This window comes from Chiroxiphia lanceolata, chromosome 2, assembly GCF_009829145.1.
Source record: "Chiroxiphia lanceolata isolate bChiLan1 chromosome 2, bChiLan1.pri, whole genome shotgun sequence".
Lineage (NCBI taxonomy): Eukaryota > Metazoa > Chordata > Aves > Passeriformes > Pipridae > Chiroxiphia > Chiroxiphia lanceolata.
The window spans coordinates 1,374,564-1,401,853 of NC_045638.1; the positions used below are offsets into that span (position 1 = coordinate 1,374,564).

Here is a 27,290-nt window from a genome sequence, read left to right on the forward strand (position 1 = left end):
GAGGAGGAGGTGGAGGTGGAGGAGGAGGAGGAGGAGGAGCGGGGCACCGGCGGCCACCGCCCCGGGGGCACCGTGCGCAGGCTCCGCCTCCCCCCGACCCGTCCCCCCCGTCGGTGACCGGCGCTGATCCCGCCGGATCCTGCCCTGCTTCCCGCTCGTCCCCGCTCGTCCCCATTCTCCGGGATGGCGGAGAGCCCGGGGCGGCCGCCGGAGGGGAGCGATGTCCCGCGGGGAGGAGGAGGAGGAGGAGATGAGGAAGCGCAGCCCGGGGTGACCCCCGAGGGGGCGGCGGAGGCCCCGGACCCTCCCGGTGAGGGGTCGAGCGGGGGCGCGGGGCTGGAGCCCCCCGGGGACGGCGCAGGGACGGGGAGAGGATCCCCCGAGGGACCGGGGGGACCGGGACAGGAGCAGCGAGACCCCGGCGGCGACAGCCCGGGGGACTCGGGGATGCCACGGGGGGAGCCGGGAGGGCCGGACGAGCCCGAGGGCTCCGCGCCGGGCAGGGCAGAGCCCGAGGGAGAGGCGGCGGCAGCGGCGGGGACGGGGGATGGAGAGGTGGCACCGGCGGGGACAGAGCCCCGGGACACGGCCCAGGGTCCGAACGGGACAGAGCCCGAGGACGCGGGGATGGCCTCGGCGGGGACGGAGCACGAAGAAGGGGCCCCGGCGGGGAAAGAGCCCGAGGACGCGGCCGTGGTTCCGAAGGGGACAGAGCCCGAGGACGTGGCGGTGGTCCCGGGGGGGGCAGAGCCCGAGGAGGCGGTGAGGGAGGAAGCCCCGACAGAGAAAGAGCCCGAGGAGGCGGCGACAGTCCCGGCAGAAGCAGAGGGGACAGCCCGGTCGGGGACAGAACCCGAAGAGGGGACAGTCTCGTCGGGGACAGAGCCTGGGGAGGCAGAGGGGACAGCCCGGTCGGGGACAGAGCCCGCAGAGAGGACAGTCCCGTCGGGAACAGGCTCCGGAGAGGCAGAGGGGACAGTCCTGTCGGGGACAGAGCTTGGAGAGGCAGAGGGGACAGCCCAGTCGGGGACAGAGCCCGGAGAGGTAGAGGGGACAGTCCCGCCGGGGACAGAGCCCGTAGAGGGGACAGTCCCGTCGGGTACAGAGCTTGGAGAGGCGGAGGGGACAGTCCCGTCGGGAACAGAGCCCGGGCAGGCGCTAGGACAGGCGGTCCCAGAGGGGACAGTCCCGTCGGGAACAGAGCCCGGGGAGGGGACAGTCTCGTCGGGGACAGAGCCCGGAGAGGTAGAGGGGACAGTCTCGTCGGGGACAGAGTCCGGGGAGGTGCCGGGGACAGACCCCCAGGATGAGGTGCAGGAGGCAGCCCCGACGGGCGCAGTCCCTGAGGTGGCGCTGGGGACGGTCCCCGAGGATGTGCGGGAGGCAGCCCCGAGGGAGCCGGTCCCGCAGGATGAGGTGCGGGAGGAAAGCCCGGCTGGGACAGTCCCTGAGGAGGGGGCGGCCCCGGAGGGGACAGTCCCCGAGGATGCGGTGAGGGAGGAAAGCCCGGCTGGGACAGAGCCCGAGGATGCGCTGGGGACAGTCCCCGAGGCTGAGGGGCAGGAGGGAGTCCCTGCGGGGACAGTCCCTGAGGATGCGGGGCGGGAGGAAGCCCCGTCGGGGATAGACCCGGAGGATGCAGTGCGGGAGGAGGCCCCGGCTGGGACAGGGCCCGAGGAGGTGCGGGAGGAAGCCCCGGCTGGGACTATCCCTGAGGATGTGGGGCAGGATGTAGTCCCGGCTGGGGCAATCCCCGAGGAGAGAGCTGCCCCGGCGGGGACAACCCCTGAGGATGCGGGGCAGGAGGAAACCCCGGTGGGGACAATCCCTGAGGACGCAGTGCAGGATGCGGCCCCCTCGGGGACTATCCCTGAGGATGCGGGGCAGGAGGAAACCCCAGCAGGGACAAAACCTGCGGGTGCGGGGCAGGATGCAGCCCCGGCGGGGACAATCCCCGAGGAGAGAGCTGCCCCGGCGGGGACAATCCCTGAGGATGCGGGGCAGGATGCGGTCCCTTCGGAGACAGTCCCTGAGGATGCGGTGCGGGAGGAAACCCCGGCTGGGACAATCCCTGAGGGTGCGGGGCAGGAGGAAACCCCAGCGGGGACAATCCCCGAGGATAGAGCTGTCCCGGCGGGGACAATCCCTGAGGATGTGGGGCAGGATGCGGCCCCCTCGGAGACAATCCCTGAGGATGCGGGGCAGGAGGAAACCCTGCCGGGGACAATCCCCGAGGAGGGAGCGGCCCCGGCGGGGATGGAGGAGGCTCCCGGGAGCCGGGGGGAAGCGGAGCCGGCGCTGGAGCCGCAGGGCGCTCTCCGGTCTCCGAGTGGCCCCGACGGCGCGGACGGAGCGGAGCCCGAGCGAAGCCCCGCGGCCCCGGCGGGGGCAGGAGAGGGGGACGCGGCCCCCGAGGCAGCGGAAAGAGGGGCCCCGGACCCCCAGAGCGAGTGGGGTCGGAGCCTGAACGGAGTGAGGGGTCGAGCGGAGGACGAGGAGAACGAGACGGGCTCGCCGGCAACCCCGGAGGAGGAGGAGGAGGAGAAGCAGGAGCACGACATCTCCCTCTTCGTCAAGGTACGAGGGAATCTCCGGGGGGGAGGAGGGGGAATCCCCTCTTCCAGGAGCCCCTGGAAGCTCCTGGGATGAGGGGCATTTAAATCTGGCAGGCAAAATCCAGCCTGGCTAAGGTGATTTGGTTATTAATGCCCGATATAAACTCGCCCCTGGCTCCTCATTCCTTCGGGAATCGCCGGCGCAAAGGAATTGCCAGAGGATTTTTTACACCTCCCAAAACAGGGAGAAGGGTTCACATCCCAGGGGCTGAGAGGGGAGAGGCTGGGAAATGGAATTCCCGACGGGATCCGGGGGTTTCCTGGCGTGAATTACGGGCGATATTTAGATAATTGCCCCGAACTTCGGCCGGGCTGAATTCAGAGTCGGGAAACAACACCCGGGTCGGGTGTGTTTGGGCAGGGAAGGTTTTCGGGTTCATGGACAAAAAGGGGACAAAAATACAACTAATTTCTGGTATTTTATAGATCAGAGCTTTAGAACTTCTTTCTAACCTGTGCCTGCAATCCCATAAAAATCACTGGAAACAACAGGCATCCACAGCCGGGAATTTTCTGTGTTTAGGAACCATCCTGAGGGGGTTTCTCCCCTTTTCTTTGGCCCTTCTGGACTAGAAGCGTGGAGCAGGGTGGGATATTTTTTCTCAGAGTGACCCTAAAGCTCAGGAAATAAAAGCAGAGAAGCAGAAGACATTTGAGACCTTCTCCTCTCATGCACATCCTGCACATCCTGAGCTGGCTGAGGCTGCTTCTGCCGGCCAGAATTCACCCTAAAATTGAAATTAAACTCAGTGCCAGCGCACAGTTCATGGCAGAAAAACGTGGCCAAAATTAGAGAGCAGCCTAAACTAAGAATAGAAGCATCTGTTGTGACCCCGTGCCCCCAAATATCAGGGTTTGTGAAAAAAATTGTGAATTAATAAGACGGAAGGAGGAAGGAGGAGCATTTTTGACTTCAGGCTGCCTGGAAAATAATCCCATAATTTCAGTGGGGAAATACTGCAAAGCTGGAATATTTTCCCTCACCTGGAGCTCGATTTTGGGAGTGGAGATTGAATTAGCTCTTGCTTTCCCTCTATCCTGCTCTTGGCAGCAGAAAAAGGGGTGTAAAAAGAGGGAGCCTGGAAGTTCTCTGTGGTGGCTTAAAGTGGGTTTTAAGAGCAGATCCCCAAGGCTGGGCTTAAATAGCTTTTCGTGTGTTTTGATGGGGAAAAAAAAGGGGAGAGTGGATTCCAGTGTGGGACAGGGTGGACTCTGGAATTTGGGGATTATTGTGTGTTTAATTCCACGTGCAGCTAGGGCTGATAATATAAATATATTGTCCATGATCTCCCTGATCCTTCAAACCTCTGTTTGAAACTTCACCCTCCTCTAACACCACCAGAAACTGGGGAGTGACTGGGCTGGTTAAACTTAAAATTAAATTCAATTTAAATTAAAATTGCAGTTATGGCCTGGCCTGGCCCTAATTCCTTACTTGCACCTGGTTCTCTTTGTTAGAGGGAAATGTAAAAATAAGGCCCATAGTAGGAGAAAAATGCCCAGGAAAATGATACAGGGATAATGCTGGAATGATCCTGGCAGCTTCCCTGCCTGGGAACATGGTACAAGGCCAAAATTAAAATACTTGGGGGTCTTTTCAGTAATAAAGTAAATAAAGTAATCAAGTTTTAAGCATCAGGAAGAGAATTCCTGAGGCTCCTTGGCTGGAAGAGCAAAGCAATGTCAGAATTCCCTTAAATCTTCCATGAGCCGCTCCCTCCGTTTCCATTTCCCAGGAAACAATATCTTATATTTTCTTTAGATAACCAAACTTGATATTCCTGGTGTTCTCAAAGGCAAATGTTCTCAAAGGTCACCCAGATGTCCTTTGCAGTTGGGTCTTTGGGAATTCACCTTGTGACGTCTCCAAAGGCTTTTTTTTTTCCTCCCCTTTATTTATCAGGAAACTTCTGGAAATGCCCTGATTTGACCCTTAAACAGAGTCAAGCCGTGACTAAAATTACTCTGGTAATTTTAAGCAATGTCAGATTTATCTATAACTTAGAAGTTTATTTCTAAATTAAAATGATTATCTAATTATTTATACGTAGAGGACTCGACAGCCAGAATCACAACAGCAGATTTCACAATTCCCAAGATTTCTTGGGATTTATCTGTGCCAAACAACCCAGTTGGAGCACAAGGCCTTCCCTGAGATTGCTCATCTTCCAGAACATTCCTTCCTTGGTTTCAGGGTTAGATGGATTACAGCACAAGCTGACCATGAGCACAAGGTAATGGATTTTATCCAGTGAAAAGCAACGGGATTTATTCAGTTTTGGGACATTTCTGGTCACCAAATCATTTCTTTTCGTTCAGGGAGTTATTTCATTCCGAATATTCCACTTATCCGAAGAAGAATTTCCTTGCAGCATCCCTGAGATATCCTGGGCTGGCTTGACATGGAGCTGGGCAGAATTATAAAAAGTGCTGATAAATGAGGAATTAAAAGCTTTGCTGGGAGAAAAAAACCATGGGAACAGCAAGTGCTGCATCCCTGCCCCCAAAATCCACGGTCACTGTGTCCAACTTCAGTGGTAATGGGTGTTTCATATCAAAAAATCTCCTTTTTGGGGCTTTATATATAAGTTAGATTTAAAATATCAGCTGAACTTGTGTAGGTAAGGAGTCCGTGGGCAGCAGGAGCTCAGATCCCTGGAAAACCTCCTTGCCTGGACTGAGGGATTTGTGCCACACCTGGTGCTCAATATAATCATTGACAGTTCCATCACTGAGAGGTATTTGGGCTTAAAATGTGGATTTTTTGCTCCTCAGGGTATAAAAGAGTGAGATGAGTGTGGCTTGTACAGGGAATAACCGAGGTCCTGCACCAAAATCCAGGTTTACTGCCCTTTTTAAGCACAGATTCCCGTCAGGAGCTCGGTGTTTCAGCCACCTCAGGAAGGGGAATTAAAGATTTCTGGGTGGCCAGAGCTTGGATTTGGTGGTCTCAGAGGTCTTTTCCCACCTTAACCCCGTGGTTCTGTGAAAGTTATCCCAGAACAGGGAGGAATTAATGCAGGAGCAGCACGGGAGGCTGGATCTGCCCAACCCAGACCCCGAGCAAAGCTGGGCAGGACTGGGCTGCCCAGTAAGACCAGTGCAGCCCCACTGGGCTCTGCTGGTTCCCTCCTGTGTGTGAGCAGGGATTTGTGTCCTTTGGCAACACAGAGCTGGCCAAAAAACCCCGACCTGTGTTTGTGGTTCTGTTCCCGAGGCTTGGGACAAAGCAGGAAGTTGGCTCCTTTCCCAGGGGGGGATTTGTCCTCTCACAGCTCCCTTATTTTATTTTTTTTTTTGGTTCCAGCTGGAATATGGCAATTCCAGGTTCCCTAATGCAGCTTAAGAGAGGCTGGCATTACAGATTCCTTCCATAACTCCTCAGGTTCCTGTGTGTGCCGGGGGCACCAGGAGAGGGGTTTTTTTTGGGGGGTGGAACTGGATGGGAACTGGATGGGCTTTAAAGGTCCCTTCCAACCCAACCCATTCTGGGATTTTATGGTTCTAAAAATGGCTGAGGGAGCTGGGGGGGTTTATCTGGAGAAGAGGAGGCTCAGGGGGGACCTCATTGCTCTCCCCAACTCCCTGACAGGAGGGGGCAGGGAGGGGGGGTCGGGCTCTGCTGCCATGTCCCGAGGGAAAGGAGGAGAGGAAATGGCCTCAAACTGCACCAGGGCAGGGTCAGATGAGAAATTAGGAACAATCTTTCCCTGCAGGAGTGGTCAGGCCTTGGAATAAGTGTCCCAGGGAGGTGGTGGAGTCCCTGTGTCTGGGAGTGTCCCAGAGGTGTCTGGATGTGGCCCTTGGGGACGCGGATTAGGGGTGATTGTGGTGGTACTGGGATGGGACTGGATGATCCTGAAGGTCTCTTCCAACCCTGGTGATTCTGGGATTCAGAGAACTGACAGTCCAAGTCCTGTTCCAGAAAGACACAAACCAACAGAGAGAAAGAAGGGATCAGAAATATGAAGTTGCATCTAATTTATTCTTTTCTGTACAGTCTCCTCATACTCAGAATCCCAGATTGGTTTGGGTTGGGAGGGACCTTAAAGCTCATCCAGTTCCACCCCCTGCCATGGGCAGGGACACCTCCCACTATCCCAGGTTGCTCCAACCTGCCCTTGGACACTTCCAGGGATGGTGAGTCCTCAACCCCTCTGGGCAGATACTTCATGGAATCATCTTTTTGTCCATGTTTTGGAAGTCCTAAAACTCCCCGAGCACCCCGGGTTGTCCAGGCCTGGGACACCTGTTCATTCTCAGGGCAGATCCCTGAGGTTTGAAGGTTTGTTTTAGGCCAAAACCACCCTTTTGAAATGAAAGCAACGTCCTCCAAGGTTCCTGGAGCTTTTCCTGCTGTTCTTTCCTCTCCCTCAGTGCCCCAGTAAAGCCCCTCACCGTGGGTTTGGCTTTAAGCCCAAGCTTAAAGTCCCGTGCTGGGTAAGCCCTTCCTTGCACAGGGAACCCTTTCCTGAGCCAGGCCCAGGGCACAGCTTGGAATTCCTGCTGCCTGGAACCAGCAGAGGCTCCTGGGGAGATCAACCTGGGCCCAAATTCCAGCCACCCCCTCTGCTCCTGGACCTTGGGCTCCTTCCAAAGGCTGCTCTTCCCTGGGATGGGCCCGAGCAGGGGCAGGGATGGGAGTTTTCCTTGGCTGCTCCTGCCTTCAGTGCCTAAATCCTGTGGGAGAGATCCTGTTTCTTCAGCAGCTTCCCTGGAAATGTCCCCCAGGTGTCTGGATGTGGCCCTTGGGGATGGATTGGATGGATTAGGGGTGATCCTGGTGGTGCTGGGGAATGGTGGGACCGGAGGATCCTGGAGGGCTCTTCCAACCTTGGGGATCCTGGGATTCTGGGATGAGGTGATTATCCTGCAGCTGTGCCAGGGAATTTTCCTGCTGCCTGTTGAGTTTGAGGTTTAACTGATGTTTTCATGTGGGTGAATAACAAACCCATCTCCAGGACTCACCATTATAAAATCAGAGTGTGGTTAAGGATTTTCTGGGGGAGGGAAAGAAAGGGACTGCACCAATTAGCTGGAAAACATAACCAAATATAACTAAAATAATTAATAAATTCAGGGGCAACTTTGCAAATGGCCTTCCTGAAATAAAAATGGAATGAGCAGGGGATGGAACGAGGTGATTTTTAAGGTCCCTTCCGAGCCAAACCACTGAATAATTCCATGATTCCATGTCTTCTCCCCTTCCCAATCCGTTCACTCCAGCACTTTGCTGGAAGAGGATTAAACAACCTCGTGGTTGTTCCCATTCCACAAACAATTCCCCCTTTTTTTGGGCTCCTCCCCTTGACAGGTTCCTCACAGGGATTCTCTTTGGCCTTTCTTCCAGATCCATAAAAAACCCCATATTTATGCCTCTTTGTGAGCAGGGGAATTTAAATCCTGCAAAGCTGCCGGGCTGGATGATCCCTGGGTATCCCTTCCCATTTAGGATATCCCACAATTCCTATAAAAAGCAGGGAATTTCCCATTCCTCTGGCTGTGCCCAAGTCAGTCAATGCCACGGGAAGGTGATAGGATTATTTTCTTGCTCAGGATTGAAATGTCACCCCGTGCTCAGGACTCCTGTGTGTGTGTGTGTTCCCATTCCCCTTCTGATTATTTCCCGAGGAATTATTCCCTGAGAAATTGTTTACTGATAAAAAACTCGACAAGAACCGAGTGACCCTTTCCCAGCTGCCCTCAGTGACACCCACCTCGTGGGTTAATCCCTTCCTAAAATTATTGGGGTTCTCCCAGCAGAGAAAAATTCCAAGGGGGGAAAAATTTCCCTTTTTTTTTTTTTTTTTTTTTTTTATTTCTCTCCACCTGCTGAAATTTTGGTGAGTTTGTGAAGGTTCCAGACAGAGTAGAAATAAAACTGTCGCAGAACAAAGTCAGCCGGAGCAGGATTGGAGTCACCCCGCTCTGAGTTATTCAAATGGGGCAGTTAAAAAGTTAAATATTCACTCGGGTTTCAGAATAGCCCTCGTTTGTGTGCTGCCAAACGGGTGACATTTAACCCGGGGGCTGTTTGGGGAACATTTTTGTTAAAAAAAAAAATAAAAATAATCAAGTTTCTTTTCGTAACGTGGCCGAGGAAACTCGAACCGGGATCAAAATATATCCTGGAAAAAATTATGGAGCTTGTGCTGCCTGAGGAAACAAAAATGGCACTGACCCCTCAGGAAAACTCCTGGATATAAGGGCAGGGGACAATTTTTCACTGCCCTTATATCCAATTTTTCACTGCCCTTTCAGGACAATTTCCCACTGGAGCTGATATTTCTTTTTTATTTGAATTATTTTCTGTGTGGATCAAAACATCCCAAATTATTGGAGGTGAAAAAAAAACCCCCACACTTTTAATTTTCACTTTTCCCTCCTGATTTAATGGGGGAATATCACTGGCAACTTATTTTCTTTACTCCCTGAAATAAATTCTTTATTATTTGAGTATTTCTTATCTGTTTGCAGCACAAATCCCAGGTATTTTATACACAGAGCTTTTATATCTATGTAACTAAATATATATATATAAGGGTTTTTATATAAATATAACTATATTGTTTTATATAGATATAACTATATTGGTTTTATATAGATATAATGATATAGTTTTTATATAAATACAACTATATAGTTTTATATAGATATAACTATATAGTTTTTATATAAATATAACTATATTTAAACATAGTTTCTATACAAATATATTTTTATATAAATATTTTATATAAATATTCATATATAATAATATAGGAAATTATATATAAAGATATAGTTTTTATATAAATATGATGATATTAAACATAGTTTTAATACAAATGTATTTTAAATAAATATTTTATATAATATTTATATATAATAAATATAGAAAACTATATAAAAATATATAGCTTTTATGTAAATATAGCTATATTTAAACATAGTTTTTACATAAATATATATTATATATAAATATATATATAATAAATATAGGAAACTACATATAAATATATAGGTTTTATATAAATATAACTATATCTAGATATAGGTTTTATATAAATATATATGTTTATATAAATATTCCATATAAATATTTTGTATAAATATTTATATGTATAATAAATATACAAACCCATATATAAATATAACTATATTTAATATACATTTAATATAAATATATATGTTTATATAAAATATTTTGCATCAATATTTTATATAAATATTTATATATATAATAAATTCATAAACTATATATAAATATATAGTTTTTATATAAATATAGCTCTATTTAAACATAGTTTTACATAAATATATATGTTTATATAAATATTTTATACCAATATTTTATATCAATATTTATATATAGGTAATAAATACAATAAAACAATATATAAATATATAGTTTTTATATAAATATAACTATATTTAAATATAGTTTTACATAAATATATATTGTTATATCCATATTTTATACCAATATTTTTATATAATAAATACCTAAAATGTATATATAGTTTTTTATATAAATATAACTATATTTAAATATAGATTTCACATAAATACATACATTTATATAAATATTTTATATAAATATTTTTATATAAATATTTATATATATAATAAATACATAAAACAATATATAAATATATAGTTTTTATATAAATATAACTATATTTAAATATAGTTTTATATAAATATATATGTTTATATAAATATTTTATACCAATATTTATATCAATATTTATATATAGGTAATAAATACATAAAACAATATAAATATATAGTTTTTTATAAATATAACTATATTTAAATATCATTTTATACAAATATATATGTTTATGTAGATATTTTATATCAGTATTTTATATCAATATTTTTATATCAATATTGATAAATATAATAAATACATAAAACTATATATAAATGTATCGTTTTTTATATAAATATACCTATATTTAAATATAGGCTTCATATAAATACACACATTTATATCAATATTTATATCAATATTTTATATGACTATTTATATATAATAAATATATATTTTAATATAAATACATCATTTTTATATAAACATAGAGAGGTTTTATACATAATTTTGATACATAAATTGCAGCAGCCCACCCGTGTGTTGCAGGGGGAGCAGAAACGAGGTGTAAACACCGGATAATCCGTTTTTCCCAGGCCTATGAAACGTTTGGGAACACAAACAGCCCTTTGTTGAAGTAATTCCCGGCCAGAATTCCGAAGGGGCCGTCGGAATTCCGCTCCGGAGCGCTCAGCCCCGTTATTAGAGGGGGATTAGGAAGGGCGGGGGGGGGGCATTTAACCCCTAATTCTTGTGACAGGATAAATAGTTGAGCAGCATTGGGGTCGTGCTCGTGACCTGGGAATGTTCCCGTGGATCCAGGGAGAGGGCAGGAGCTCCATGGGATCCAGTTTGGGGTTGGAATCGGTTCCTGCTGGCGACTCCCAGCTCCGATTTCTCCTCCACCCACTTTGAGGGTTCCTGGTTTCCTTCAGCCCTCGCCAGGTTTGGGTGGGGAAAATAACCCTGGAAATTCAAATTTGAGAGGCTCTGGAGCAGGGGGAGGGATCAGCACAGGAGGCTCCAAGCCTGGCCTTGGACAATTCCAGGGGTGATCCAGGAGCAGCTTCTCCAGGCAACCCCTCCCCACCCTCTGGAGAAAGGATTTCTCCCTAAAAAAAGGGGATAATTCATTCCCTAAAAAGGGAACAGGTGGTGATGCCTGGAATGCTGTTTGGAGTGAGAAACAAACAAGCCTGACTCGTGAAACATGGAATTACCTGGGCAGGAAAATGTTCCTAAACTGGGCAAGGTGAATTTAAACCCTGCTCAGGTGCAGCTGAAGTTTTTCAGTCTTTCAATCCACGAGTTAATGCCCCTCTTTGGTTTCACATTTCCCTCTTATTGTCAGATTTCCCTCTTTATTTTTACATTTTCCACTTTTTTTCACATTCCCCTCTGTATTTTTACATTTTCCCTCTTATTTTTACATTTCCCTCTTTAGTTTTACATTTTCCTCTTTATTTTACACTTCCCTCTTTATTTTCACATTTCCCTCTTTAGTTTTACATTTTCCTCTTTATTTTACATTTCCCCCTTTAGTTTCATATTTCCCTTTTTATTTTACATTTCCCTCTTTATTTTTACATTTTCCTTCTTTATTTTACATTTCCCTCTTTAGTTTTACATTCCCCTCTTTATTTTACACTTTCTTCTTTATTTTTACATTTTCCCTCTTTATTTTTACATTTCCCTCTTTTTTTTAACATTTCCCTCTTTATTTTACACTTCCTTCTTTATTTTCACATTTCCCTCTCTATTTTCACATTTCCCTCTTTATTTTCACATTTCCCTCTTTAGTTTTACATTCCCTCTTTATTTTTACATTTCCCTCTTTTTTTTTAACATTTCCCTCTTTAGTTTTACATTCCCCTCTTTATTTTACACTTCCTTCTTAGTTTTACATTTTCCCTCTTTATTTTTACATTTCCCTCTTTAGTTTTACGTTTTCCTCTTTATTTTCACATTTCCCTCTTTATTTTTACATTTCCCTCTTTTTTTTCACATTCCCCTCTTTATTTTTACATTTTCCCTCTTTATTTTACACTTCCTTTATTTTTATATTTTCCCTCCTTTTTTTACATTTCCCTCTTTATTTTCACATTTGCATCTTTAGTTTTAACTTTCCCTCTTTATTTTCACATTTCCCTCTTTATTTTCACATTTCCCTCTTTATTTTCACATTTCCCTCTTTATTTTCACATGTCCCTCTCTATTTCTACATTTCATTTCCTCTCCCTGCACCCACGTTCTGCTGAATCCCGGTCTCCTGGAGTGGCTTTATCTCAGGGAGATCTATTTGAGAAAATAAACCCTGTATTTTGCATTTTCCCCTTTGTAATTTCAGTGGATTTTAGGGATATTTTTTTTTTAATAAGAGCACCTGTGGCTGGAAATACCCCCCACACCACGAGGGGCCTGGCCCAAGGCGAGAGAAATGTTGTAAAATCCCCAAATTTGTTTATTTTTCTCTTCTTTTAAGAGCACCCTTGCACATAAATTTAATCTTTAATCTCTTTAATGTAAATAAGGTGAATGTCAGCAAATCTACAGCCTCTATAAGGCATCTCACATTTGAATTTTCACCTGCACTCTGCTGTGCTTTGCTCACCTCACAGAATTATCAGTTAATAGTTCATTTATTTATGATCTGTGTCAGAACTGGAAGGGCAGGTCCAGGGACCCCACAGCTCCGGTAGAAACGCTGGGCAGGCTGTGACACCAAAATCCAATTTTAAGTGGGTATTTCATGGAATTAACAGGGCTGAGTTTGGGCCTTCTGTTCCTCGTTATTTACAAATTACTGGGCAAAGGGAAATAATTTATTGCCACCGAGTTGCTCCCTGAATGAAGGAGAACTTCTTCCTGTGCCTCAACAGCTTTAATGATTTACTGTGATGATCTTTGAGGTCCCCTCCAGCCCCAACCATTCCATCATTCCCATGAATTTGCAGCTTCAGGTTTATTTTCCTCTCTTTATCTGTGGAGGGTTGGAATTCCCAGCTGGATGTGACACCCTGGAGCTGTGGGCACTGCTCAGCACACAAAAATATCCCGCCCACTGTCAATCCCTGAACGCTCCTGAGGACCAGGAGCGTCCAAAGAACAATTTTCAACCAAGACTTTTATCCAACACGGGAATTATGAAACCTGATGGAGCAAAATAATCCCAGTGAGATGATTCGAGCAGCGTTTTGAAACAAGAAAACTTGAATTTCACAAGCCTGGCAGGATGGGAAAGGCCTTAATAATGAAATTATTGCCTGTTAGGAAAGGTTACTACGTGGCCAGGCTGGGAGGCATCGAATTCCCAGGATGTTCAAATGTGAGGGAACAAGATTTTCCCTATTTCTGCTCAGCCTGAGCTCATATTCAGCGTGAGAAGAGCCCTAAATTGTCTCAATTAAGGCCCTCTTTGTAGGTAACTCGACCTTTAGCCTAATTCCCCTAATCCCTGATCCCACAACAACCGGCTTAGAGGTGACCTGTGCTCAGGTGGAGCCTCACAGGTGAAAGTTAATTCCTTTTTTCACCTTCACCTCCTGCTTTCCTTGTTTCCTTGTTTCTCTTCGGGCCCAGCTCTGGCCAAAAGCCTTCATCTTGGACAAAAAAAGGCTTCAAAAATTCCACTGGCATTCCCACATCCCAGCTAATGTGTTTTCTGGTCAGATATTGGGGGTTTAAGTCAGGAGCAGCGTTTTAGTTCTGTATTTTTTCGGTGCTTTGTTTATAGGGCTGGATGCTGCCTCTAAACTTCTGTTTCCCTGTTTCCATGAGGGAAAAATGGCTTTCCCTCTTCACTGGGAGGGTGGGGAGGCCCTGGGATAGAATTCCAGAGAAGCTGTGGCTGCTCCTGGATCCCTGGAAGGTCCAAGGCCAGGTTAGATAAACTTGGAGCAACCTGGGCTGGTGGAAGGGTGTCCCTGCCCATGGCAGAGGGTGGCACTGGATGAGCTTTTAAGGTCCCTCCCAACCCAACCATTCCATGATTTTTACAATCCCATGGGCAGTGACAGCTTCCAGTATTCCCAGATTGCTCCAAACCTCGGCCTTGGGCACTTCCAGGGATGCAGGGGCAGCAAAATGGCAGGGGTAGCACCAGGTTTTTGCAGGGAGCTCTTCAGGACCACATTCCCTGCCTTGTGCCATGGTGGAATGCTGCCAGCATTCCATGGAAGTGCCAGCCTCGATGCAGCCAAAGGCAAACATCCCCTTTTCCCAACATCCCCTTTTTCCCTACATCCCCTTTTCCCTACATCCCCTTTTCCCTACATCCCCTTTTCCCTACAGCCCCTTTTCCCTACAGCCCCTTTTCCCTACAGCTCCACACCAGGAAAAATCCACTCTGGTCTTTGTTTGTTTGGGTTTTTTTTCTCCCAGCAGTTCTCTCCAGGTGAAAACTCATCCCCAGGGGTGGGATCCAGTAAATTTAAGCTAAATTAGATGCCTGAATTCTGGAAGGCTCAGAGGAAGCAGCGCTTCCAGACATCCCAATGGGTGGGTGGGTGAGACAGGCAGGCTGATGAATCCTCAAGGAATGGGACTTTCTCTCCCTCCCCACCTCTTTCCCAGTTTTCTTTTTTTTCTGCCTGACTCTGTTGTGATCCTTTTTATCACTTTTCCTTTATCCCAGCATTCCCAGTTATCATCTGTGGGAGGTTCAGCCTGTTCCCAGTAGCCCTGGTGGTGCTGCTGCTGTTCCTGCCTCCTGGGTAGGGCTGGTTGTTATCAGGAGATAAATCCCTGGATAAATTCTGACTGGAATTGTCCTGATGTTCTGCTGAAATGCCAGGCAGGACCTCAGAGGCTCCTTCCTGGGCCAGTGTGGGAGTTTATTTTTGGGAGGGGGTGGCAGAGAACAGGAAAACCAGCACAGGCAGGGATTTGAACCATTCCAGCTGCCCTGGGGCTCTGGATGTGCCTTTTGGGTTAATCCCAGAATCCCAGGATGGGTTGGGTTGGAAGGGACCTTAAGATGGACACTGTTCCAGGAGTTCAGAGAACACCAGAAGTAGTTAAAGGATCACAGTTTGATCAGAGAGTTCAGGAACACACTTTTTTGTCCTAAACCCTCAGGAAGGTTTCAGGTTAAGGAGGGAAACAGCAAATACGACTCCCAGAATTCTGCTAAAAAGGGGTTCTTTCTCTTTTTTAAGAGGGCCTCAGACAAAAAAAAAAACCCATGAAGGGGAAGGAGGGAGCAAAAATCCTGAAATATTTTTTCTAAGGAAACGAAGTGTGGTTTGACTTTGACCATCAAAGAATCCCAGGATAGTTGGGTTGGAAGGGGAATTAAGGATCATACCTGTTCCACCCCCTGCCATGGCCAGGGACACCTTCCACTATTCCAGGTTGCTCCAAGCCCCATCCAGCCTGGCCTTGGACACTTCCAGGGATCCAGGGGCAACCTCTGCCAGGGTCTCCCCACCCTCGCAGCCAAGAATTCCTTCCCAGTATCCCATCTAAACCCTGTCCTCTGGCAGTGGGAAGCCATTCCCTGCGTCCTGTCCCTCCATCCCTTGTCCCAGTCCCTCTCCAGCTCTCCTGGAGCCCCTTTAGGCCCTGCAAGGGGCTCTCAGCTCTCCCTGGCCCCTCCTTTCCCACAGAATGAACAGCCCCAATCCCACTCCTGTCCGTGCAGTGGGACTGTGCATTCCTGCCCCTCCTGTGACCCGTGACATCCTTTGCCCTGGAAGGGCAGAACTCCAGTGTTTGTGTAACAAACCCCCAGGGCCTGCAGCAGCTCAAGGTCAGGCCGAGGGCACAAACAGCCCTCGGGGGTTGGTTCTCCCATTTTCCCGCCCGCTCCCGGCTCCAGGTTTTGTGCCCTTGGCTAATCTGGGCCCCTGCCTTTTTTTTTTTTTTAGCATTCCCTTCTTCCCAAAGCACCTCCACTGGTGGATCATGGAGGTGGAAATCAGCTGCTGCTCTGTGCTGTCGTTTCCCTTCGGTCCTTAATGCCCAGGATTTTCCAGGGCTGGAGCAGCTCTGCTGGGAGGAAAGGCTGGGAGAGCTGGGATTGTTCAGCCTGGAGAGGAGAAGCTTTGGGGTGACCTGATTGTGGCCTTGCAGGGCCTGAAGGGGCTCCAGGCAAAGATGGAGAGGAGACTATTTCCAAGGGCTGGAGGGACAGGACAAGGGGGGAATGGCTTCAAACTGGTAGAAAGTAGGATTAGATGGGCTATTGGAATGAATTCCTGGCTGGGAGGGTGGGGAGGCCCGGGCATAGGTGGGCCAGAGAAGCTGGGCTGCCCCTGGATCCCTGGAAGTGTCCAAGGCCAGGTTGGACAGGGCTTGGAGCGACCTGGGCAGGACTGGGAAGGTTGTCCATGCCCATGGCAGGGGGTGGAAGGGGATGATCCTTCAGGTCCCTTCCAGCCCAAACCATTCCATGCTGTGGCCAAGCTTCAGGCCAAGGGTTTAAGAAGGATAAGGAAGAGTAAACCACTATTATCAACACAGACATGACTGAGTTGTGTCATTCTACTGACACAAAACCCCACAAGAGACAAGGGGGAAAAATTACCTTCTGATGGGTCCAGCTGTGAGACCCCCATTTGTCAGGTGCTGAGCCCAGGATTTCAGGGCTGGAGCAGCTCTGCTGGGAGGGAAAGGCTGGGAGAGCTGGGATTGTTCAGCCTGGAGAGGAGAAGCTTTGGGGTGACCTGATTGTGGCCTTGCAGGGCCTGAAGGGGCTCCAGGAGAGATGTAGAGAGACTATTTCCAAGGGCTGGGGGGACAGGACACAGGGATGGCTTCAAACTGACAGAGGGCAGGGTTAGATGGGATATTGGGAAGGAATTCCTGGCTGTGAGGGTGGGGAGGATCTGGGATAGAATTCCCAGAGAAGCTGTGGCTGCTCCTGGATCCCTGGAAGTGTCCAAGGCCAGGTTTGGGGGGTTTTTTCAGTGTTTCAAATAGTTAGAAATCTGCAGAAACACTGTAGAGGCAAAGAGAAGGCAAAACACACTTTGTATCTTCAAGGAGTCATGGGGTTTTTTGTTCATAGAATCCCGGGATGGTTGGGGGTTGGAAGGGATTTAAGGATCACCTCATCCCAGGGACACCCTTCACCATCCCAGGTTGCTCCAAGCCGCATCCAACCTGGCCTTGGACACTTCCAGGGGCTTTGAGAAGCCTGTAAAATTAAAGAAAAATTCAAATTTAAACCTTAAATTCAATTTATTTTTTAAAATTAACCAGTGTATCTGGTTTAATTAACTACCAGAACATGGCTATGTCTGGAAATAGATATTTTGTGGTCTGGAAAACATGAGGAGCAGCTGAGGGAGCTGGGGGGTAATATATAAATATATATATATAAAAAAAACATATATATAAATAAATAATAAATATAATAAAAATACAATTCATTATATAATAAATTATATATTATAATGTATTATATAATATAAATATAATATATCATATATTATATCTTTTTATATAAATTATAATTTATAATTATAATATAATATAAATATATTATATTCTTATATTATACTAATATTAGAATACATTACATAATAGATATAATAAAAATTATATACAACATATAATTGTATATATTATTATATATAATTATATTTATATAAATTATATATATTTTAATAAAGTATATGTATTATAGAATAAATTATATAAAATATTTATTATATAATAAATATAATAAAATTTATATATAAATAAATATGGGAAAAGAGGTAGCTTAGGTCCCTTGTGTGTGCAGGAAGATGGATTTGGAGTTCACTTTTGGAAAAAAAAGAAGTTATTCTCCTTGTTCTTCTTTCTGTTGTAGCTTCAGAGGGGTCACATACTTATATGAAAGCAATAATGTTGTCTCAGGTCCTTCTGAACCGTTCCTTCTGTGCCCAACCTTCAAAAGGGACAGAAAGTCCGGGGGAAAACAAATTTCCTTTGTCCATTCATCCCAGTTTTGAAGGCACAAGAAAATTTGGGGTCAGCAGAGGAACCTTCAGAAAGCTGGAGATGCTTGGACAGAACCTGTACAAACCAAACCCTTCCAGCAGCTCCAGGGGAAGAGCAGTCCCAGCTCAGGGAGAGCATCCCAGCTCAGGGAGAGCAGTCCCAGTCAGGGAGAGCCCAGAAGTTGGGCAGGAAGATTCTCCCAGGGCTGGAGCCCCTCCGCTCTGGAGCCAGGCTGGGAGAGCTGGGGGGGTTCACCTGGAGAAGGGAAGGTTCCAGGGAGACCTGGAGCCCTTCCAGGGCCTAAAGGGGCTCCAGGAGAGCTGGAGAGGGACTGGGGACAAGGGCTGGAGGGACAGGACACAGGGAATGGCTTCCCACTGCCAGAGGGCAGGGAGAGATGGGATATTGGGAAGGAATTCCTGGCTGTGAGGGTGGGGAGGCCCTGGGATAGAATTCCCAGAGAAGCTGTGGCTGCCCCTGGATCCCTGGAAGTGTCCAGGCCAGGTTGGATGGGGCTTGGAGCAACCTGGGCTGGTGGAAGTGTCCTGCCCATGGTAGGGGGTTGGAACTGGGTGATCTTTGGGGTCCCTTCCAACCCAAACCCTTCTGGGATTCTACAATTCCATGATTTTATGAAATCCACGTTCTGGGCTTTCAGCAGGATATGTGGGAAACTGGAGCATCTTGGAGCTGCCAGGTCCAACTGTGCCAAGGTGGGAATCAGGTCTGGTGTTCCTGCAGGTTTAGTCACTGGGCTGTTGTGTGGGGGGCTGTAATTTCCCTCCAGGTCTGTGGGACTGAAGGAATCCTGGAGGAATCCTGGAGGAATCCTGGAGGAATCCACCACCAGCCCTGGCGTGGCAAGTAGATAAAGACTTGTCCTCCCTCACCAGAGCTCATGGGACTAAATATCCTTCAGCTTCCTAAAGCACAGAGGAAATGGCCTTAAATTGCACCAGGGCAGGTTCAGGGTGGAGATCAGAAACAATTTTTCCCTGAAGGAGTGGTCAGGCCTTGGAATAAGTGTCCCAGGAGGTGGTGGAGTCCCTGTGTCTGGGAGTGTTCCAGAGGTGTCTGGATGTGTCCCTTGGGGACATGGATTAGGGGTGATTGTGGTGGTGCTGGGGGATGGTGGCACTGGATATTGAAGGTCTCTCCCAGCCTTGGTGATCCTGGGATCAGTGGGAGCTCTCCTGTGCTGGGATCAGCAAAATGTCCCCTGACAGCACTGACATCACTGGGGATGTAATTTGAGGGCAGGGTTAGATGGGATACTGGGAAGGAATTCTTGGCTGCGAGGGTGGGGAGGCCCTGGGATAGAATTCCCAGAGAAGCTGTGGCTGCTCCTGGATCCCTGGAAGTGTCCAAGGCCAGGTTGGATGGGGCTTGGAGCAACCTGGGCTGGTGGAAGGTGTCCCTGCCCATGGCAGGGGGTGGGATGAGATGATCCTTCAGGTCCCGTCCCACCCAACCCCTGCTGGATTCTGTGTAAACACCCAGCAGTTCTGTGTCTCCTGGGGCTGCAGGAGCTGCCCAGCCCTGCAGGGAGGGCCCTGCTCTGAGTAGGAGTTAAAACACAACGGCAGCTTTTCACCAGCTCTGACATTTGCCACCTACAAAACAAGACTATTCTAACAAGAAACAAGACTTGTCTATTTCTAACCCAGCGTTTCTAAAAGTTCTCACCCCCTGGCAATGCTTCAGCTCCAATTCTGGTTCTCCCTCCCAAGAAAACCAGTGGTTGTGGCAGTGCCAGAGGCAGAAGGCACAGGGAGTTGTCCGAGGAGATTCCTCCAGGTTTCTAGGGAGAACCAGAAGGTTTAGGAAGTCCCTTCCATGCATCCCTCCAGCTCTTTCCTGCTCCAGCACAGGCACTTGTTTCCAGCCATCGAGCTCTTCGTGAAGGTGAGCCCTGTACAGCTCAAAGTTTGTTCATTGAGGAGTTTTTGGGATATTTGAGATTCCTTTGACAGCACTGAGGGAGCTGAAATGACAGGCAGAGCTGGTTTCATGCGTGTGTCTTCTTGGCTTATGAGGGCTGCAAACCTTAATGGATTAACCTATTAACTGAATAAATGATACACTTGGGTTTTTTATACTTCTACCCCTTACATTTAACCTAAATTTCAAAGCTGGGCTTCAGGGGAATTGTGTGAAGGGCTTAAAAATTAGACCCTGATCTCTTCCAACAAGTGAAGCCTCACTCAGGCAGCAGCAACTCTGCAAGACTTTGCCTCATTTTAACAAACTTTAAACAAACCCTTCAACAAAATCCAACACAAAAGACACGAGGGCAACACCTCTGTGGCCAACAGAGTTTCTCCTCTTCCTTCCCTCCTTCTCCAGGGCTCCCACGGTCCTTTAGTCTGAAGTTCTTAATGAATTTATTCTCTTTCAGTGCTTTAGACATTCCACCTCCATTTAGGCTGGTAAATCTTTGCTTCCCGTGACCATAAACTGATTTAATTCCTCGCAGTGACGTGGGGGGGTTTTATGTTCACTCACACAAACCAGGTGGGGGCTGTTTCCTCCGGGAGGGCTGCTGTGATTTCCCTTTTGTTTCCCAACTTGTGGCGCGTCCATCCTGCATTTGAATGGAAAACAAGATCCCCCAGAGGACAGGGCTCCTCATCATCTCTCTGTGCATGTCTGGAGAAGGACAGAAAGGCATTTTGCACAAAATTACCTATTAGTAGAGACAAGTAACGTGCTGCGTACTCACAGATTCGGGTTTTCTGCTTCCCTGCCCTCAAAATTTGTTATCATCACATACATAACTCCTTATTTTTCCAACTGCAGGCTGGCAGTGATGGGGAAAGTATTGGAAACTGCCCCTTCTCTCAGCGCCTCTTCATGATCCTGTGGCTGAAGGGGGTCATATTCAACGTCACCACCGTGGATTTGAAAAGGTGAGGTCGTGGCTCTCGGATTGAACTTTTTGGGATTTGAACTTTCCACAACAACTCTTCCAAAAAAACGGGGATTTTTAAAGGGCCGCTCTTTTCTGCCGGGCTGGGAATGCTGGGGGTGTTCAGCTTGGGGAAGGGAAGGCTCTGGGGAGACCTTAGAGGTCTTTCCAGTCCTTAAAGGGCATTATAAAAAGAGGGACTTTTTATATGGGCAGAGACAAGGGGGAATGGCCTTGAGCTGAAGGAGGGCAGGGTTTGATGGGATATTGGGAAGGAATTCCTGGCTGGGAGGGTGGGGAGGCCCTGGCCCAGGTTGCCCAGATGAGCTGTGGCTGCTCCTGGATCCCTGGAAGTGTCCAAGGCCGGGTTGGAGGCTCCCTGCCCATGGTAGGGGGTGGAACTGGATGATCTTTCAGCCCAAACCATCCCGTGATTCTTTGATTTTAAATGTTAGTTCGTGGCACTTCAGTGTAGAAATTGCAGCTGTGGTTCCTGGTGGGATTAACCCCTTCTCTTCCCCCCACTACAGAAAACCTGCAGACCTGCAGAACCTGGCCCCGGGCACCAACCCCCCCTTCATGACCTTCGACGGCGAAGTGAAAACCGACGTCAACAAGATCGAGGAATTCTTGGAAGAGAAGCTGGTGCCACCCCGGTACCGTGTCCCCCATCCCCTCAGGGCCCTCCACGGGGCTCTGTGACCAAAACCCCTCAGTTTTGGGGGGTCAGGCCCTCAGGGAGCTGCATGTGTGTGTGGGAGGCTCGAAGGGGCTGGTTTGGGTGACAGGGAGAGGGGCAACTTCGGCTGCTGTGGAACAGACTCGAAGCCAGGGGTGTCCCTGGGGTGTCCCAAGGGACAGGACAAGAGGAAATGGCCTTAAATTGCACCAGGGCAGGTTCAGATCAGAGATTAGAAACAATTTTCCCTGCAGGAGTGGTCAGGCCTTGGAATAAGTGTCCCAGGGAGGTGGTGGAGTCCCTGTGTCTGGGAGTGTCCCAGAGGTGTCTGGATGTGGCCCTTGGGGCCATGGATTAGGGGTGATCCTGGTGGTGCTGAGTGGGACTGGATGATCCTGGAGGTCTCTCCCAGCCTTGATGGTTCTGGGATTCTCTGAAGCAAAGGGCAGAGAACATCTCCCGCACGCCAGACACATCTTGAGTGTCCAGGTGGGCCCATCTTGCTGCACAGGAGAATCTTTGAGGTTTTGATCTGTCCTTCCCCACCCCAGCAGCTCTTCCCAAACCCTGCTGCCCCTCCACCAGCAGCTCTGTGTCCCTGCCCACACACCTTTTCCCCCAGGGCTTAAACCAAGGGATTTTTAGCTTAGGGTGGTTCCCTTTGAGCGCTGTGCGGTCATCCCGGAGTGTAAAAATGTGTGCTAATTAGTGGAGCTGAAAGCAAAGGCTAATTATCCAACTTGGTCTGTTTTAACCCCTCAGGTATCCCAAACTTGCCCCCAAGCACCCCGAGTCCAACTCTGCGGGAAATGACGTGTTTGCCAAGTTCTCTGCGTTCATAAAGAACCCGAGAAAAGATGCAAATGAGAGTAAGTGCTGCAGTCGTGTCCTGAGCCCTGGGAGAGGGGAACCAGAGCTGTGCAATTCCAGGATGCCGTGCTGGAGGTGTCCCACTTCCAGCTCAGAGATTTTCCAGAGGCTGTGGGAATCTGTGCCTTAACTGAGGATTCCCAAGGTTGGCTAAAGCAGATAGAGCTGTAACCATGGGAGCACCAATTCCAGCCTCTCCTCATTCCTTCAGCTCCCAGGGAATGCTGGAGCTGCCCCACAGCTTTGCCAAAAGCACAGTCCCCTGGAACCAGGGGGGTTCTTACTCCGTTTCCATTAAAAATGAGGATTCCAGCCCCAGGTCTCTAAAGCAGGACCCTCACGACCACCACACGTGGCCTTAAGCTGAAGGAGGGCAGGGTTAGATCGGATATTAGGGAGAAATTCTTCCCTGGGAGGGGTGTGAGGCCCTAGCACAGGTTGGTTGTGGTGTCCCCATCCCTGGAAGTGTTCAAGGCCAGGTTTGGAGCAACCAGGTCTAGTTTAAGATGTCCCTGCCCACGGCATGGGGTTGGAACGGGACGAACTTTTAAGGTCCTTTCCAACCCAAACCACTCTGGGATTCTCTCTCTCCGTGCTCCAGCTCTCAGGCCTGTTCCCTGGGCTGGTTTTGAACACCCCAAAGTGGCATCCTGGTGGCTTCTTGTCCTTCCCACGGGCCAGCACTGGCCCCGTGGCTCCCGAGGCAGGAGCCGGTGCGAAGGCAGAGCCAAATCCCGCTCCACTGCGGGGCTGGAGGAGCCATTCCTGGTAACTCGCCCCGCGCTGGTTTTTCTCAGATCTCCCCCCCTGAGCTCTTTAGAGCTCTTATCCCAGCATTACGTGTTAAGCTCGGGATAAAGGAATTGCAGGCGTTGGCAGGGCCAGCTGCCCGCGAGCTGGGTGGGTGCCAGGAGACAGGATGCAGGAGGCGCCTTTCTGCTCCGTGTCAGCGAGACCTTGGTACGGGCTCGACTGATCTTTTGATTGTCCTTACCCAGATTTGGAAAAGTCTCTGCTGAAAGCCCTGAGGAAGCTGGACAACTATTTAAACAGCCCCCTGCCTGATGAAATCGATGCTTACAGCACGGAGGAGATCACCGTTTCCAGCCGGAAATTCCTGGATGGAGATGAGCTCACTTTAGCCGATTGCAACCTCCTACCAAAGCTCCACATAATCAAGGTTTGCATGTGCCTTTTTAGCTCCCTGCACAGCAGCTCCAGTCCTTTTCTGGAAGGCAGAGGGATCCCTTCTCTATTCCAAGGCCACCCAGTAGCTGTGCAGGGACACCGAAGCCGTTTCCTCGCAGGCAGATCCTCGCGTTGATGACTCTGGATCTGGAATCCCTGTTTTCCTGTCTGGGCTGTGCCTGCAGTCACTGAGCTGCTCACAAGGGTGAAATGGGTGTGGGATCCAGGGCTGCAGAGAAATGTTCTCGTTTGCATTTCATATGCAAAGTGCACATGACCGGCCAAGGAAGGTTATGTTGTATTGTCCATTTCAATTCCCGTCTCTTCCCCGTTTGATCCCAAACTCGCCTTTGCTGAGCATCCCCACATGGACCAGTCAGGCTGACAGGGTGGCCACCACCCACTGCCTCCCAGCCAAGGCTCCCAACCTCTTCTTGTAGCACTGTGGAGCATCCACATGCCCCAAACAGTCCCTGTGACCTGGGACTGGTGTTGGCACAGCCCATCCCTGGGTTACTCCAAAAAGCTGGAGGGGACTTTTCACAAGGGCAGGGAGTGACAGGACAAGGGAATGGCTTCAAACTGCCAGAGGGCAGGGATAGATGGGATATTGGGAAGGAATTCCTGGCTGGGGAGTGGGGAGGCTGGGATAGGTTCCAGAGAAGCTGTGGCTGCCCCTGGATCCCTGAAGTGTCCAAGGCCAGGTTGGACGGGGCTTGGAGCAACCGGGCTGGTGGAAGGTGTCCCTGCCCATGGCAGGGGTGGCACTGGATGCTTTAAGGTCCTTCCAACCAAACCTTCTGGGATTCTGTGATTCCACTCTGGCCTCTAGAAGGGAAATGACCACACAGGACTTCCCTGGTTTTCAGACAAACAAGGTCACTTTGGGAAGCTTCCTTCCAGGCTACTGTTCCGTCACAGGAAGAGTGGATCCAACTGCTTCCCGACACCTCCACAAGTGAAAACTTTGCCCAGACACCTCCTGGCTGATCCTATTGCAGGGAGCAGCCCTTTCCCACGCCCACACAGAGCTCAGGCCTAGCAAACCCTGGGGTCAGCACAGGGACAGTCACCTCGGCTCAGGGTACGTCTGGAGGAGCGGGAATGTCACACTGTCACACCACAGGCAGGGATTACGGATGGGCCAAGAATTGTTTCCCCTAATCATTTGAAATCAAGGATTTCCATTGAAGTTTCTCCTCCAGGCATAGGCCATTTTATTCCTGTAAGATTATCCTCTTAATTCTGGTTTAAGTTTGCTGGTTTAACCTGTATCTCTCCCAGGTGTGCTTTACTGGTCCACATGGCTTTGCACAACTCTAAAAAAAAATATATATATATATATATACCAATAAACCCTTTGCAAGGAGTTTGCTTGTTCACCAGCTTTCTTCATCCCACATCTTCCCTGTTTTTTATGCCTTTCCCTTTCCTTTCCCCTTCGTCATCAACAACAACAGGCCCACACATTGTAAATTGAGAATGGGCATAAAGAGTAGGCTTGGGTTTTTTTTTTTGTGGTTTATGTTCTGGTTTTGATTTTTTTTTTACAGATCATGTGTGTAAGGATGTTTTCTTGTTTCCTTTTGTCTTTTTATTAAAAGGTCGTGGCGAAAAAATACCGAAATTTCGATTTCCCCCCTGAAATGACAGGGATTTCCAGATACTTGAACAATGCATATGCAAGAGATGAATTCACAAACACTTGCCCTGCTGATCAAGAGATTGAATATGCCTATTTGGATGTGGCCAAGAGAATGAAGTAACCAGAAGATGCCTCCGTTCCTGGCTCCTGAGACGGGAAAGCAAAAGCCAGCAGATGTTCTGCGGGGTGATTTTAAAGTTCTGCTATCGGCCAATCCTTTATATAATTGTACTGCATTGTTTGCTCCTTCTTCAGTTCTCTGTGTGTATGTTGGTGTGTCTTGCACACACGAGTCTCTTGTCCCTTCCAAGGTAAAGGCATCCATCAATATTAAAGATCTGCTGAATTTTGGGAAGCAGTGTAGGTCACACGGTGATAGCAAACCCCCAGGTTAAACGGCTGAATTTGGGGCAGGAACAGCCCTGTTTGTGCCCACCTTTCACCTGGGGGTGTTGCTGCCCCTGTTCTCTGTCCTGCAGTTGTTGCCACACCCCACAGTTAAGGAAAGGTTTCTCTTTGCTCCAGCAGCACCTGACTAAGCCAGGAGAGGGCCAACCTGCAGTGGGACCACACCTGGTGTCCCCAAAGTTTGTCCTCTGTGCCAGAGACCTGCAGGGCAGGTCGACCAGGAACAACCCCTTTTCACCTGGCACGGCCTTTCCTTTGGTGGGAAAATAAATAAGAAGAATTCCTGCCTTCCTCTCTCAGGGCTGCATAACCCATCAACTTCCCCCCTGGTGCTCCCAAAGACAGGAACTCTGGCCTGGGGACTATCTGCTCTTAGATATTTGATGAGGGAGGAGGAGGGAGAGACTTGGTTGTCACTGCAGGCAGAAGATGTGGGTGAACATCCATCCCCAGATACTGATGTGGGATTTGTCATCCTTCCATGGCTCTTATTTGGATTTGGAAAGCAAAGAGGGGCAGAGGGTCTAAGAAAGGAACAATCTTTCTGTATTCCCTGACAGGAGGGGGAGCCGGGGGGGGGCGGGCTCTGCTCCCAGGGAACAAGGGACAGGAGGAGAGGGAACGGCCTCCAGCTGTGCCAGGGGAGGCTCAGGTTGGACAGGAGGAGGAATTTGTTGCTGGAAAGGGTGGTCAGGCCCTGGCAGGGGCTGCCCAGGGGCTGCAACAACACACGGACTTCATTTAGCAATATGGGTTTTATTCGACAACAAATGTGAGGCAGAGACACAGAGAGAAAAGAGAGAGAGGCAGGAGACAGTCAGAAGGAACCAGATGAGCTTTAAGGTCCCTCCCAACCCAAACTATTCTGATTCTAGAAGATTTATGGACTCCAAAAAGTGACATCCACAGCTCCTTCCTGCTGAGCAGGCCCTCGGCAAGGGCACAGGAGTAGAGGGTGCAACACTTTAGTCACAGGGTCACCTAAAGGTTTCCCTCCAGTGGGTTTTTGTGGACAAAAAACGCGTGAGAACAGCTAAAAAGGGCCTTTACAGCTCCTGCAGCCACAGAAAGACCCTGAAGGGCTAATCATTGCTGCTTGCCCACGTCAAACCTGCGCTCGCTTCCCAACAAAGCTTGACTTAAAGGCAACAGTCAGGGTCAGAGTGTGTCTGTGGAGGCTTTGCTGGGCAGTCCTGGGGCAGATGTGTTTGGATCCCAGTCATCTGTCAGTCAGGTTCAACGTGCAGGTTTAGTTTGCCTTTAGAGAGGACGGACACACCTGCCCTGCCCCCCTCAACTGGGAACTCTCCTGCTGGGGTTGGGAGCTGAGCAGATCCCTCACAGATCACTGACTGGTACTGGAGTTTTCAAATGCATAAATATCTAGAGTAGATAAAAAATGAAATCTGTACACTCTTTTCTTATGCCTTACAAATTTAAGTAGAAAATATACAAATTCTTAAGTAATTTGA

General features: G+C 48.5%; 1 protein-coding gene across 21 annotated transcripts; it reads left to right on the top strand.

The window, feature by feature from the left end:
- On the top strand, nucleotides 1-27,290 carry CLIC6 (chloride intracellular channel 6). Of its 21 annotated transcripts, none has more exons than XM_032680084.1 (9): nucleotides 549-1,887; nucleotides 1,930-2,007; nucleotides 2,050-2,118; nucleotides 2,152-2,577; nucleotides 20,920-21,029; nucleotides 21,559-21,684; nucleotides 22,470-22,576; nucleotides 23,576-23,757; nucleotides 25,370-27,290. In XM_032680084.1, the coding sequence occupies exons 1-9, from the start codon at nucleotides 628-630 to the stop codon at nucleotides 25,529-25,531; spliced, it is 2,520 nt and encodes an 839-aa protein (XP_032535975.1). In that variant the 5' UTR covers nucleotides 549-627; the 3' UTR covers nucleotides 25,532-27,290. The 21 variants fall into 21 exon arrangements, with proteins under 21 accessions (XP_032535986.1, XP_032535975.1, XP_032535977.1 ...); XM_032680086.1 differs by having other exon boundaries at nucleotides 549-1,827; nucleotides 1,912-1,992; nucleotides 2,035-2,118; XM_032680085.1 differs by having other exon boundaries at nucleotides 549-1,044; nucleotides 1,117-1,178; nucleotides 1,227-2,118.

What these genes read in the sequence shown, in the direction of transcription:
- CLIC6 (XM_032680073.1), top strand. Translation starts at nt 628, where the DNA reads ATGGCCTCGGCGGGGACGGAGCACGAAGAAGGGGCCCCGGCGGGGAAA. An exon ending in CAGCGGGGACAATCCCCGAG is followed by an intron (nt 2,119 to 2,151) that starts GATAGAGCTGTC and finishes ACAATCCCTGAG; the next exon opens with GATGTGGGGCAGGATGCGGC. An exon ending in GAGAAGCTGGTGCCACCCCG is followed by an intron (nt 21,685 to 22,469) that starts GTACCGTGTCCC and finishes TTAACCCCTCAG; the next exon opens with GTATCCCAAACTTGCCCCCA.